General features: G+C 39.1%; 1 protein-coding gene across 1 annotated transcript; it reads left to right on the plus strand.

The window, feature by feature from the left end:
* Nucleotides 1-1,125: 1,125 nt before the first annotated feature.
* On the plus strand, nt 1,126-13,606 carry gdap1.L (ganglioside induced differentiation associated protein 1 L homeolog). Its single transcript, XM_018268081.2, has 6 exons — nt 1,126-1,301; nt 3,487-3,679; nt 3,982-4,155; nt 7,136-7,230; nt 9,568-9,682; nt 12,884-13,606. The coding sequence occupies exons 1-6, from the start codon at nt 1,215-1,217 to the stop codon at nt 13,261-13,263; spliced, it is 1,044 nt and encodes a 347-aa protein (XP_018123570.1). The 5' UTR covers nt 1,126-1,214; the 3' UTR covers nt 13,264-13,606.
* The last annotated feature ends 2,307 nt before the right edge of the window (nt 13,607-15,913 follow it).

Raw genomic sequence — 15,913 nt, forward strand, 5'->3', positions numbered from 1 at the left:
GTATTGCAGTCTTTAGATGACAGGTTCCCAAATGGTGGCTTGTATATTAATATAAAAGGCTTAAGAGACAAATAAAAGTAACCAAGCAGAAACTTAGTCTGAAATTGTATTCTATTATATGAATATAGTTTTATTGAACGTATAGTGATGTACCGCTGGTATTTACACTTGTGTTGGTTGTCCAACAGGTTCCACTACAGGTCAACGGACTGATTCCATTCTGCCTTCTTTATCCATTATAAGAATTACCGCAAAGTGCCAGTCAGAACTTAAAGCTGACCATTAACGCAAAGAAATAGTTGTACGATTTTCAAACGATGTGTAGAGTCATAATAATGGCGATCTGTCGTCTAGTTGATTGGACAGGTTAGAAGATTTCTGTCGACTAACGATAATATCTCTGCATGTATTGCCTATCTTACAATATCAATGGGACACTGTCACTACTATTTGTCGTACATAACTTTCGTACGATTGCTGTCTGAATGTTTAGTTGTAGATCGTAACATCGAAACAAAACGTTCTTTCGTCACACAAAGAATAAAATCTGCACGTCTATGGCCTGCATAAAGGGGTTGTTCACCTTCCAACACTTTTTCAGTTCAGTTGGTTTCAGATAAATCACCAGAAATAAAACTTTTCCAGTTACGTTCTATTTTCTATGTGTGACCGTTTCTCTAATATTGAAGTGTAAAGTGTAATTTTTCACCCTGTAAACTGTTCTAAATTGATACGTTTAGTTGATAAATTTCATATCTTTGTCCCTGGGTTTCATTACAGGCAGCTGTTAGAATTGATACAATAGTTGCTAATACTCCAGAGATGCTGCAGAGAAATCTATCAACTCAATGTTGCACCTGAATTACTGAGCTGCCAGACACACCAGAGACAGGGACATTAAACTATAAACTTAGATTTTGGAAAAACAGTAAACAAAATAAAAAATGGAAAGTAATTTGGAAAAAGCCTTTTATTTCTGAACAATTTCTTTATTTCTGAAAACAATTGAACTGAAAAAAGTGTTTAAGAAAAATGCTTTTATGTGTATGGTCTTGAGTTATGGCTTCATTTACTAGTCAGCAACGAGGCTGCCGGATGCATTAGGACCCTGAGGCTGAGCTTGCTTGTGCACAATGCCCCGCCTACAAGCCTTGCCTTTGACAGCCTCCCTGGATACTAGAGTGCTTGACTGAACATCCTTTTCAAGGCTAAACATGTCTGATCTTGCCGATCCAGCTACAGCCAGCTCAGAGAGCAAGCTCATCCTCTACCATTGGACTCATTCATTCTCTTCTCAGAAGGTGAGTGCAGCTCTGCATTGCTGCTAACGACTTCAGCACCTGGACAGCTCACTCTATCATTCTAAGGCCTTAGACTGTGGGTTGTGGTTATTGGGCCAGTGTATAGCCCCCCCCCCTCCCCTCTTTCTTTCTGTCCCCTTTATGGCACTATTTATTATTATTTTGTTGCATAAAAACACTGGAATGAACTGTGCAGGCATCATGAGTACTTGTACATATGAGAAGGGCCCATACACATCACGGATGCTGTAAACATTGCCAACACAGAATACAAATAACCATTTCTAGATCATCATCATTTATTTATAAAGAGCCAGCAAGTTACACAGTGCTATACATGCATTTATAACAAACAGGGTTTCTACAATAATTTAACAACAAACAAGGGTTACAAACTAAAAATGGGCCCTGCTCACAAGAGCTTACAATCTAAAGCATGTGCATGTCTGTGTATTATTTACATTGCAGCAGCTGCTCATTGTTAAATTTTTAAAACAGTACCTCGTGTTAATCGATCAGTCTAATAAATTAAAGCTGTGGCTAGAGGTATATATATAGAGGTATATATATATATATATATATATATATATATATATATATATATATATATATATACACAAATATACTAATGCACTGATGTTCTGAAATCGCATGCTGCTTCACTCCTTTATTTCTGTATAAAGTTCTACAGGTTTCATATTTGCTATATGGTTCTTTGAATTATTCCTAACCCCTTTATGTATATTTTATATACAGTGTATCATTGAGAGCATTATTAATCTTCAGCTCCACTCCCCTCTTATTGAGATTAGCTGTGGCTAGGCCTGATGCTTGGTACTTGCACTTGGTACAGGATCAGCTTTCGTCCATGCCTCTATGTAGACAGAAGAGAAAGTTGCACTGCAGACACAAAGACAGGTTTGTGAAAATGCCCAGGCCAGGCCATATTCTATTGATATGATGAGGAAGCTACGTTGATCTTCAGTTTTGTAATGTGGTTTCTCTTTGTCTCTAGTGTCAGTTTCTTGTTGATTAAAATACCATCATCACAATAAGAATTTTTTTATTTACACTTTTGTTTATACCATGTGTAATATTTAGTTCATTAGAATTAAATTTAGCTAATTAGTTTTGAAAAAAAACACGTGTTCCTATCTGTTTCCGTCTATGTAGCACAAAATTAGAGCAATGGAATTGTTATGGTAGAAATTAAAACTGCTCTAGGTGACTTTTCATTCAGTTCAGTAGAATAACTTCAGGGGTCATATACAGATCCCGGCTGCTTCCATCGTAGTCATTCACAATTTTGTGCCTGGGGGAAGAAGCAGGTGAATGGCAACAGGTGCAAAATCACAGTTCACCCATGACTCACCCCCCCCCCCAAATAGCAGCAGGTGCCTGAAATTTTCTTTGCGTTGGAAAAGTTACATCCCTGACTTTTTGGGGTGCATGTGCTATATCGCAAGATCGCTCCCCTTATTGCTCACTTAACAAGCACTGGAGAAAGCTGACAGCAGTCAGACACGTTGTGGTCTACGTCTCATTAGATCCTTAATTTGCATATCTGAATTGTAGGTATTCTACTGATGGGCCTGTGAGCCAAACAAATGCATATCCTACAAGTAGATATATATGGTATGGTCACATTTTTATTGTACCCTTGCTTTAGACCAACAGCCTGAATGATAAGAGTAGCTGGAAGTGAAGAGGAGCTATGGCCCTGGCCGGTATCGTTCATCGATCCATTTGATATCCATGAAATAAAGATATAAACTGGATTTCCTTAGCATACAACTATCCAATAGTTTAAGCAATGCTTGTACAAAACAACTGCAGGTAGCACTCCTTCACAGCTCTGTAGCCTGGCCATTTTATTGCCTTATATTTTCTACTTTATTGCTGTTACATCATCAGACTGCATAGTTGCTCTATAAAACAACCACTGGCCACTCACTCACTTCAGGTAAGGCCCAGCTAGAATCAAATGACTGTTCAACAGTAGGCAGGCCAATGTCTACCAAGAAATAAACAGAAATGTCTCTCTAATTTATTTAACAACTGAAGTAAATTAGACTTTCCCAAGACTACTTGAACTCACTTAATCTGGGTACTTTGCTTTGAGACTAAATAAAACACTTCATATTTTGATCACATTTTGCAATGACATGACTCGTGTTCCTTGTAGGTACGTTTGGTCATAGCAGAAAAATCCCTGAAGTGTGAAGAGCACGATGTGAGTCTCCCCTTGAGTGAGCACAATGAACCATGGTTTATGCGCCTTAACCCGTCGGGAGAAGTGCCGGTGCTTGTTCATGGAGAAAATATTATCTGCGAGGCCACTCAGATCATCGATTATTTGGAACAAACATTTCTCGATGGTAATCTCATTCAAACCTCTTATTTAAGGATATATATACTGTAGATATACTGTATATATTTAAACAATCAATAAATCCCATAAATAATTCTCACTTTGAGTGGCTGTTTGTTAAATGGAAGTTAACAAATAGTTTTAATTCCATTTTCACTTATCTAAACTATAGTTCATAACATTTAAAAAATAGATGATTTCCAATGAAAATGAATTACACTTTGCTTCTTAGTAATTAGCATTTATTTGACATTCATTTTAATTTCTAGCCTTTGTAAAACAGAATACTCTGCAATATTTTCCTTATAGAAAAAACACCCCGACTCATGCCAGAAGAGGGCAGCATGTATTACCCCAGGGTTCAGCATTACAGGGAGCTATTAGATTCCTTGCCAATGGATGCATATACCCACGGCTGCATTCTCCATCCAGAGCTGACAGTGGATTCAATGATACCGGCCTATGCAACATCTAGAATCCGCAGTGAGTATATAATATCTATTAACCTACTGATACTTATTTTCCTTTCTTTTATACAGCTTAATATATAGTACTAAATTGCCTTTTTGTCTTTTAAAGGAATTGTTCAGTGTAAAATAAAAACTGGGCAAAAAAGAAATAAAAAATGTTTCTAATATAGTTAGTTAGCCAAAATGTAATCTATAAAGGCTGGAGTGACTGGATGTCTAACAGAAAAGAACAGAACATTACTTCCTTCCTCACTTGGTTTCCACTAATTGGTTACCAATCAGTGATGTGAGGGGGAGCCTTATGGGTCATAACTGTTGCTTTTGAATCTGAGCTGCATGGTAAGGATCAATTACAAACTCACTGGTCAGTTATGTCCCATATGGGCCCCCTTAAAATCTCTGACTAAAGGTGGCCATACATGGAGAGATCTGCTCGTTTGGCGATGTCGCCAAACGAGCGGATCTCCCTCCGATATGCCCACCTTGAGGTGGGCAATATTGGGCTGATCCGATCGTGGGCCCTAGGACCGCATCAACGAATAGATGTGGCCGCGATCCGACGGGATTTTTTGTCCCATCCGATCGAGATCTGCCCGACTTTCGGCCAGATCTCGATCGGTGAAGCCTGTCGGGGGGCCCCATACATGGGCCAATAAGCTGCCGACACGGTCTGTCGGCAGCTTTTATCGGCCCGTGTATGGCCACCTTAACTCAGAGTTAGAGCGCTGAAAAGCAGGAAGTAGGGACTATTTGACTAACTAACTAACTATATTAGAAACATTTTTTATTTTGCACATACTATTTACCCAGTTTTGTATTTTTACACTGAACTGTTCCTTTAAAATCTCTGACTAACTCGGAGTTAGAGAGCTGAAAAGCAGGAAGTAGTGTTCTGTTTTGTTATGTTGGACAACCAGTCACTCCAGCCTTTATACATTCCATTTTTGACTAACTAACTATATTAGAAACATTTTTTATTTTGCACAGCCTATCTATTTACCCAGTTTTTATTTTTACACTGAACTGTTCCTTTAAGGGTTCGAGCTTTAATTTATCAGTCTAGCTATATATATATATATATATATATATATATATATATATATATATATATATATATATATATATATATATATATATATATATATATATATACTGTGCATTTCAGTTTTTAATAGCAATACATATTTTTGAGAGCTTCTAACTTTCCATCAAAGCCAACTTTGTTAAACTAATTTTCTTCATAAACCAACTGTGAATCCCTACATTAAAGGGGCTGTTCACTTTTCAATTAACTTTATGATGAAGACAGGGATAATTTTAGACAATTCGCAATTAGCTGTAATTTTCTGTTTTTGTTGTTATTGAATTATTTAGCTTTTTGTTAAACAGCTCTTCATTTTGGAATTTCAGCAGCCATCAGTTTGTTAGGGTCCAGTTTACCCTAGCAACCAGGCAGTAGTTTTAATTAAACACTGGAGGATGAATAGAAGAGAGCATGAACAGAAAGATAAGTATTAGGCTATGGCCAGACAGTGCAGAAATCAGCCTGCTGAAATCCACAGACAGATTTCATCCCCTGACCACTAGCAGAATCCTCTTTTCTGTTCGCATCCGGAAGCCTTGTATTACCTTCAGAGCGAACACACTCAGTGGATTTCAGCTTGAAATGCAAAGCCTCGAATTTCTTCGCTGAATCCACTGAGTGTGTTTGCTTCACAGCCGACATAAGCCTTCTGGATGTGAACAGAGAAAAGGATTCTGCTAGCTGTCAGGAGATGAAATCTGCCTGTGGATTTCAGCATTCTTATTCCTGCCCTGTCTGGCCAGAGTAGCAATAATAAAAAACTGTAGTTTGACAGAGCAATAATTCTCCATCTGCCAGGGTCAGTGATCCCTATATTAAAGCTGGAATGCGGCAGAAGACAAAAGCATATAATTCAAAAACTATATATATATATAAAAAAAAAAAATAGACCATTTGAAACGTTGCTAAGAACAGGGAATTCAACAACATATAAAATGTTAACATAACTATGTGCTTACACAGTGCCTCCTTGTGGGAAAGAAGTAGCATCTCACCTCACTTTTAATTGGAACCAGCATGTTCTGTACAGCTTTTTGTTTTATAAAGCCATTTTTGTACAAAAATCACATATAGTGATTAACATCAGCTAATCACTACAGTATATGGCAGTATATTCATAACCAAATAAAAGTTATCTTAAACATCTGGGAATCTGCTCAGCGGTATAGCAATAATGGATGCACATGAGAGAGGTTAAAATGTAGCTCAGCTAAACATAAAAATATAAAAAATATATGAGATGATCACCCATTATTAAAGTATGGAGCTTGGTATGTTTATTCCATACTTTTGAGTTAGCCCTAGTGGGCTCAGAGCAGGCCATGGGTGCCAGGCCTAGAGGAGGCTTAGGTGCAAATATATCAAGGGTCAAATTGAAAAGTTGAATTCGAAATTCGAATTTTCACAATTTTTTATGGTCAAAACTGTCAAATTAGACTAAGGAGTTATTAAAATTCAATTTGAGTTATTCTAATTCGATTTTTGAGATTTATCATAGTCTTGCCCTTTAAGAACTCATTTGGCTATCCGCCAACTAAATTGCTTCCCGAATTGCTGTTTAAGTCAATGAGAGAGGTCCAGGGATCAATTTTGAGTTGTTTGCAGCCTTCCTGACATTCAAGTTTTTTTCAGAGAAAAAACTCGAACCAAATTCTATTCGAGTTTTCGGGTCAATCCCATTCATCTGAGTTTAAAAATATGATTTTTTTAAATAAATTTTGCTTGGTCGAATCTATAGGAATTTCACATGAATTTAAGATTCGATGTGAGTGTTACAACAATATTTTATGTATTGTGTTACTCTGAGTGTTTGGTTTGAGTAATAAATAACATTTCAAAATCAAATTTTGATTTGTGAACTTTATTGAGAGCTTTATCTCCTCTTATTTATTTCCTCTTGCCATTATAGCACAGATTGGTAGCACTGAATCAGAACTCAAGAAGCTCGCCCAAGAAAATCCTGATCTTGAAGACGCATATGTAGCCAAACAGAAACGTCTCAAAGTAAGTGTTAAACTCCTGTATGGTACTGTATGTAATGATCGTAGGATTCTTTTCCATTGCGTTTTGCATTGTCACTGAGTCATACTCCACTTATCTTGCTTTGGACACTGTAGATAAATCTCTTTTCCTTGCTGTGGCCTCTAACATGTGTATCTGTAGGAGAGTAATATGTGCCTATTAAAATAGTCGGGTCCATTTTGGCCTGTGCTGATGTTGTGTGTTTGTAGACAAAGACAGATTTCTCTCTTATGCTATTCAAGGCTCTTTGTGCAGGGCTGTTTTAACGTTTTGGTGGTCTCTGGGCAAAGATCCAATTTGTGGGCCCCTGTCAATGTGGGCTTCCTCACTCTTCACAGATCTTGTTACCCCATGCTATCTACCCTAAAATGAGACAAATGATCCACAGTGTTACTTACAGTGCATACAAGCTCAGACAATACAGCATACCTCCAGGCAGAAATACCTCACACGTGGTCTGGATCTCACCCAGTGGAGGGGTCAGGGAGGAGAACCTAAAGCCTGACACCCTATCCACTGTGTCCCTTCACTGTAGGCAAATCTTAAAGCCTGGGAAGTCACTCCCTGCTACACCTCCTTGATGGAGCACAAAGCCACTCTTTCTCTCTTTCCTCACTATCTTACTCTACTAGAGAGTCTATAACAGATAGTAATCCTGTCACTAACTAGACTCATTCACAGGGTCCCTTCTCCCCGACTTTACTCTTTAGAGGTACTGGTCCCTCTAGGGCAACTTGACTTTACTGGGCCTTGTTGTACCCAGGCTCCCTGGAAACATCCAGCTGGGTCAGACACTAGAAGCCAAAGAGGAAGATCCACCCCTTCACAATCACTATACCAAAGTGTGACGACATGTGGTCACAACACCTCTTGGACAATAATTAAGATATGTAAATTACAACTAGCTACATGGGCATCTGCCCAGCAATTAGGGAGATCAGGAAGTGTAGGAATTTAAAGCCATGGGGGCACATTAACCCTATGGGTCCCTATAATTTCTATTATACACAAGCACAATATTATGTGCAGGTATTGCTAGGCGTATTTTAAATTTAGATCAAGTAGTGTGGCAAGAGGGGCACAGGCAGGACATGCTATTACCCTCTCTGCAAAATCGTGTTTGTGTATTAAATATATGCAGAGAACTGATCCTATCAGTGTAAGATAAAAAAACTTCAAAGTTTTACTAACATACCCCCAACACAGGGTTAAATAAGATACTTTACACTCATCATTGCCTAGTACTACACGGTTATAGTACATAAGCACCATAAAATCAAAAGATATTTATTTAAGTAGGTGCAGTGAGCTGAAAAAACTGTTTGTTATGCTTATGTTCCTGATTTCATGACCGGCGAACACAATAGCAATTGCAACTTTGCCTATGCAACTACTGAAGTATCTGGCAGAACCTGTTATGAATAATTGGAAAAAAATGGATTTTCTTTGCTGGTGTGGAAGGTGTGTTTTGTAAGGGAAAATGTTTTACTCATAATTTTTTTTACGTGAGAATACATGTTATCCACAATGTATGGGACCTGGGGGTTTTCCAGATCTTTCTGTAATTTGGAGCTCCATATCTTGCTAAAAAAAATAATTTAAACATAAAATAAACCCAATATACTTGTTTTGCCTCCAGTAAGGATTAATTATATCTTAGTTGAGTAAAGTACAAGGTAAGGTTTTATTATTACAGAGAAAAAGGAATTCATTTTAAAAATTTGAATTATTTCATTAATATGTAGTCTATGGGAGACATACTTCCCATAATACGGAGCTTTCTGAATAACGGATTTCTGGATAATGGATCCCATACCTGTATATTAAAATGACAATGTGCAGAAGATTCTTCTTTCTTCTCGCGGCTGCGCGTAAGAACGATAAGTCGAACTTTAATGAAAAAGCTGGCTATTTTGTTCTACTGTGCATTCGTCTGCCCCGGGAAATTTGAAGAAAGAAGATGCAGGAAGAAGATCGCGTTTTGGTGCTCACTGGTATAACCCCGGGTAGGTTCAGTTTTCTGCTGATAGGAGCACCTATGTTAGGGGGTGCCTAACATTTGTTACCCCCAAGTGGGATATGACTTTCCTTCTCCGGTTTGATGATTTAGGATGGCACATTATATCATCTGCTAGGGGGAATTCTTGCAACTGCTAGTTGGGGGTTCTGGTTTAGAGGATATGCTCTTGGTGGGCGTAAGTTCCGCAAGAAGATGACAATTGATTTTCTATATTCACAATCTCATGTGAGCTGCCTCCTTAATGCTGCTGAAATCATGCCAGAGCTAATTATTCTGACCATGTGTGTTTTACTTTGTAGACAAAATTGCAGGACCATGATAATATAAAATTCCTGAAGAAAATCCTTGAGGAACTCGAGAAAGTCCTGGATCAGGTTGAAACTGAATTGCAAAGAAGAAATGAAGAAACACCAGGTGAGTTCCACCTTAAACTGGAAGCATGCAGACCCCTTGTATGTAATACCCCTTGTATATAATATGTTCTACTGCTCCCACAATCTCCTTTGTTAGGGTATGCAGCTTACAAGAGATCCAGTGATTATCTCCTATGTAGGATGGCTCATGGAGCATCTGTTGATGTAAAGTAGTGGTCATTGCTATTAGGTGTTTATAGACTGATTAACAATTTATATTTTCCCTTTAATTCTAAAGTTTCATTATGGGTGCAAATTGCACAGCACATTAAACATTTATGTATTTGCGAAAGCAAAAGTATCTAAAAGTGTTTACTACATGTTAAACATTGTAATGCTCATATTGATGGATATATAGTGGATAAAGTACCCCCTATTATAAAATATAAGGATATTATAATTTACCGAGGAGTTTCATGACCAAATAAAAGCCTGAGGTTGAAGGCCATGGAACTTCAAGGTGACTTCTAGTATCCTCATATTTTGCAACTAGGGGTACATTATCCTATATACTAACCGAAGGCCTATCTATGTCCCGAGTGGAGGGGAGGCAGATGCGCACGCAACTTCGGTTAGGATCTATGAGATGCGCGCGCAACTTCAGCCGAAAGACATAGATGCGGCCTTCGATTAGCAGATGTGCTGGAAGGTTAGGATCAGAACAGGTTAGGATCGGGGAGGCAGATGCGCTGGAAGGTTAGGATCTAGGGAGGCAGATGCGCTCACCGTCTCCTTCTGCCTCCCGCCGCCTCTTCTTTCCTGCTCACTCAGGCGGCGACCGCTGGAAGGTTAGGATCTAGGGAGGCAGATGCGCTCACCGTCACACTAGGGGAACCGGTTGCGTACCTGCACGAAAGTCTGTATAAGCGTCGGCCATCTTGCTACTCCTCTGCGACTTTGTCATCCGCCCACTGCCAAATCCGCCCACTAAAGTCTGTATAAGCGTCGGCCATCTTGCTACTCCTCTGCGAGTTTGTCATCCGCCCACTAAAGTCTGTATAAGCATCGGCCATCTTGCTACTCCTTTGCAAGTTTGTCTAATGGCGGCGCTAGCGTCACTCTAGGAGGGGAACCGGTTGCGTACCTGCACGAAAGTCTGTATAAGCGTCGGCCATCTTGCTACTCCTCTGCGACTTTGTCATCCGCCCACTGCCAAATCCGCCCACTAAAGTCTGTATAAGCGTCGGCCATCTTGCTACTCCTCTGCGAGTTTGTCATCCGCCCACTAAAGTCTGTATAAGCGTCGGCCATCTTGCTACTCCTTTGCAAGTTTGTCTAATGGCGGCGCTAGCGTCACTCTAGGAGGGGAACCGGTTGCGTACCTGCGTGGGTGGCCATTTTTAGCAAAACGGGCTATATTATCTCCAAAAAATATTGATGTTGACATGATAAACAACCAAGTGATTGCATTACTTCCTGGACAAAGCTGTGTCTTTCTGAGTACTGACTGTATTGATTCTGAAGACGAAAGTGAGAAACTTAACTTCCCATTAGAATATTTAAACACTATCAACAATGCTGGATTACCACAACACAATCTTATACTCAAAGTAGGAACAATAGTCATGCTGTTAAGAAACCTTAAGGGTAGGGGCACACGGCGCGATTTCGCCGCGATTCTGCGCTAAGCGAGTTGTCGCTGCGTTTTTTAAGCCGAAATAGCTTTGCTAACTTTGGCGCTGGCGTCAATGCAAATCGCGGCGAAATCGCTGCGCTAATTCACACGCGGCGATTCGTTTTCTATTGTCGTCCGAAGTTGCCTCGCTGAGCGTTTCCGGGCGACAGTAGAAAAAGAATCGCCGCGTGTGAATTAGCGCAGCGATTTCGCCGCGATTTGCATTGACGCCAGCGCCAAAGTTAGCAAAGCTATTTCGGCTTAAAAAACGCAGCGACAACTCGCCCAGCGCAGAATCGCGGCGAAATCGCGCCGTGTGCCCCTACCCTAACACTAAGCAAGGTTTATGTAACGGTACACGGTTGGTTGTGAAGACCATGAGACAAAATGTTATCAAGGCAGAAGTGCTTACAGGATCCCATAGCGGTGATACTGTTTTGATTCCCAGAATTGACCTTACCAGTTCTGACCAGGAATTACCTTTTAAACTTAAACGACGACAATTCCCCATTAAGGCTGCATTTGCCATGACAATCAACAAATCACAAGGACAAACATTGGATAAAGTCGGCATTTACCTATCTGAGCCTGTGTTTGGTCATGGTCAACTTTATGTTGCATTTTCAAGAGTGCAGCGTTCATCTGATGTTAAAGTCAAGATTTTAAGTACAGCTCACCAGGGAGAACTCATTCAAGGACAGGAGAACATTTTCACAAAAAATGTTGTTTATAAAGAAATTTTTCAGTAACACTTTACTACCAATAAACTCAAAATTTAAGAATTCTAATAGCAGATAGGTAATAACAAGCAATAGGCACAGATTCACTCTACATCCCCACAAATTAGCGTCGCCAGTTGCTGCCTGGGGATGCCGAGTGAATCAGCACCCATCGCATTTTGCTGCCTCACTGTTGTTACCATTCTTTCATTAACGATTCTTTAGAGAATCGGGGGTTTACTGGTTTATTATAATACAGTGAGTCATGTGACAGAAATGTCATCAGGACTCACCGTTTATAACGGATGACATCAGAACTCACCGTTTATAAGGATATAATTTACAGGATATTCATGGCTTTTGTGTATTATATATAATGAATAAAGTACCCCCTCTTGTAAAATATAAAGATATTATAAATTACTGAGGAGTTTCATGACCATATAAAAAAAACACGAGGCCATTTATAACTGATGACATCAGAACTCACCATTTATAAGGATATAATTTACAAGCTATTCATGGCTTTTGTGTATTATATATAATGAATAAAGTACCCCCTCTTGTAAAATATAAAATTACCGAGAAGTTTCATGACCATATAAAAACACGAGGCCGAAGGCTGAGTGTTTTTATACAGGTCATGGAACTCTGAGGTAATTTCTAATATCCTCATATTTTGCAACTGGGGGTACTTTATTTATTATAATACACAAGTTTCAGTGAATCATGTGATAGAAATGACATCAGAACTCACCGTTTATAACTGATGACATCAGGGTATAATTTATAGGATATTCATGGCTTTTGTGTATTATAAGGATATATTTTACAGGATATTCATGGCTCTTGTGTATTTTCATTGCAGAAGAAGGCAGTGAGTCTTGGCTCTGTGGACAGTTTTTTAGCCTGGCAGATGTCTCGTTAGCTGTGACTTTACATCGGCTGAGGTTCCTGGGATTTGCAAGAAGAAACTGGGGCAATGGCAAACGCCCTAACTTAGAGGCATATTATGAACGTATCCTGCAAAGAAAGACATTTAACCGAGTATTAGGGAATGTCAACAACATACTGATTTCAGCAGTCCTGCCAACTGCCTTCCGTGTCGCCAAAAAACGTGCCCCTACTATTCTCGGTTCCACTGTGATGGTGGGATTACTAGCAGGTGCAGGATACTTTTTCTTTCTCTGTGTTAGAAAAAGATTATTCAGTGTGTTCCTATCTATAAAATCAAAATATTTTTTCTAGATAACTTTTATTAGTTTTGGTACGCATTAATATAAACGGGCCAAATATAATTTCTGAATCAGCAGCCCTGCACAAAAGAAACATATCCATTCCCAAATGAAAGATACCATTAAAAATTCTACAGAAGCACAATTATATATGTGCTGAGTGTGATACATTCTTCCATACAGGCATTAAAGTAGAAGGAAAACCTGAAAAAAAGAATATGGCTAGAAATGCTAAATTATATATACTGGACGTACTGTACCAGCATGCAGGTTCAGCAGCCCTGGATTCTAAGCTTCCATGTATTGTGAATCTGAATGAATTAATCTACCTTATACAATAAATAGAATATTGTGTATATTATCTGTTGGTTCCTAAGCTCAGGTATCTAACAATTGCCCAGAGCATTATATTTTATGTGAATATTTGCTATTGTTATTCCAGTCTCCAGGTGGCGATGCTAGGGAGATTCTAGAGCAGGTTCTCCTCTGTGACATTGAAGAGGAGATTTCCTTAGGGAAGCTACATAAGGGAGAGTCTAGTGGGCTACTATCTCTTTGGCTGACTTAATGAAAGATAAAGTGGATGACACCAGGGAGTTTGAGGTTGGTCATCTTATAGATGTACCAAGGTGAAGCAAGTAGTTAGGTTAGCTAGGGATACGCCAGATTTGTGGAGCTCAACATGAGAGATAGAGGCTCCAACAATGAGTAAGAAGGGGCTTGTCTATAGGAAGCTGAGACAAGGTAGGTAATGTTGTTGCAAGCTGTATCCTATGCCAAAAACCTGTTTGTTGTAGAGCCAACTGAGCTAAAGGAAGAAAACGGTAGGCAGCAGGAGAGGGCCAAACAGCCTGGGAATCATTGTTCTGTATTTGATGATATAATTATTGGGACTTGTGTGACAACTGAGACTGGAGAAGCTGTGCTAGTGACTAAATGTGAATAAAGCTGTTACTATGTTCATCTGTAAGATACCGTTAACCTTCAGTTTATTCAGTTTATCAAAGGTCGAATTATAGAGTTTTTCATACCTAGAATCAACTCAAAAACTCAAATAGTATTTTATTTCAGAAAAAACTCGAACGTCTAAAACTCAAACGAATATTACCGACCTGAAAACTTGAATCGAATTCGAATCAAATTTGACTAAACACGATGGAAGTTTTTCCACAGAAAAAAACTAGAATGTCAGGAAGGCTATTAACATCTTCAAATTGGTCACGGGACCTCTGCCATTGACTTCTACATGAACTTGGGAAGGGTCAAGGTATGATAAATCTCTAATTAGAAGTTGAGTTTGGATTATTCCAATTTGTGAGTTTTGACCAAAAAATCGAACTCGAAAATTTGAATTTGAATCTTAAGTATTCAACTACAAGTTGCTATACGGGTAGAATGTTCGCTAAAGCAACCCTTTTCTACAAAAGTTATTAGTCCCAGCTGTATACAACATTACAATGAGCTACTGGGATGTTTTTCAGAGGAGTCGATCTTAACTGCAAAAGACCTGTGGAAGCAGCATCATTGGGCTACTACATTTGCCTAGATGCAGCATTTCTAGCCTAATTCTTTGTTGAGTTTTACTTTGCCTTTAAAGGGATCCTGTCATCGGAAAACATGTTTTTTTCAAAATGCATCAGTTAATAGTGCTACTCCAGCAGAATACTGCACTGAAATCCATTTCTCAAAAGAGCAAACAGATTTTTTTATATTCAGTTTTGAAATCTGACATGGGGCTAGACATTTTGTCAATTTCCCAGCTGCCCCTGGTCATGTGACTTGTGCCTGCACTTTAGGAGAGAAATGCTTTCTGACAGGCTGCTGTTTTTCCTTCTCAATGTAACTGAATGTGTCTCAGTGGGACATGGGTTTTTAACTATTGAGTGCTGTTCTTAGATCTACCAGGCAGCTGTTATCTTGTGTTAGGGAGCTGTAATCTGGTTACCTTCCCATTGTTCTTTTGTTTGGCTGCTGGGGGGGGGGAGGGAGGGGGGTGATATCACTCCAACTTGCAGTACAGCAGTAAAGAGTGATTGAATTTTATCAGAGCAAAGTCACATGAAATTGAAAATATGTCTAGCCCCATGTCAGATTTCAAAATTGAATATAAAAAAATCTGTTTGCTCTTTTGAAAAATTGATTTCAGTGCAGAATTCTACTGGAGCAGCACTATTAACTGATTCATATTGAAAAAAATGTTTTTTCCCATGACAGTATCCCTTTAAGAATGTGATACATTTGCACCAAGAATGAGCTTTAGCATTTAACTAATTATATTTTTGCAAATAATATTGATAATGCAGCAAAGCACATCCAGAGTTTTTTTTGTGGTTCCAGATAAAGCTGCAAGGTACAGACATTGTGAGATTTGATTTGGTACAGGCCCACTTTTTAATCACTGCTCTTGTCTCTTAGAGAGCTCCCCAGGTACCTCTAGCAATTATTTCCAATTTTAATATTATATACTGTAGCTGGAGAACTAGGGCCTCTGCATTCATTCCATACTTGCTCCCATAGGCAGCACAATTCAGAATCACTCTAGTGGGTAGTGGGCACAAAGTGATTCCCAAAGGGTAGATCATTAGTGATGGGTGAATTTGGGGCGTTTTGCAAAAAGAATTTGCAAAATGGCGCCGGCGTCTCATTTTAGACGTCGGTGTCTG

This window comes from Xenopus laevis, chromosome 6L (assembly GCF_017654675.1).
Source record: "Xenopus laevis strain J_2021 chromosome 6L, Xenopus_laevis_v10.1, whole genome shotgun sequence".
Lineage (NCBI taxonomy): Eukaryota > Metazoa > Chordata > Amphibia > Anura > Pipidae > Xenopus > Xenopus laevis.

Excerpts from the sequence above, each read along its gene's own strand:
- gdap1.L (XM_018268081.2), top strand. The coding sequence starts at position 1,215 with ATGTCTGATCTTGCCGATCCAGCTACAGCCAGCTCAGAGAGCAAGCTC. Across the intron at positions 1,302-3,486 it reads ATTCATTCTCTTCTCAGAAG|GTACGTTTGGTCATAGCAGA; the intron begins GTGAGTGCAGCT and ends TGTTCCTTGTAG. Across the intron at positions 4,156-7,135 it reads TGCAACATCTAGAATCCGCA|CACAGATTGGTAGCACTGAA; the intron begins GTGAGTATATAA and ends TTGCCATTATAG.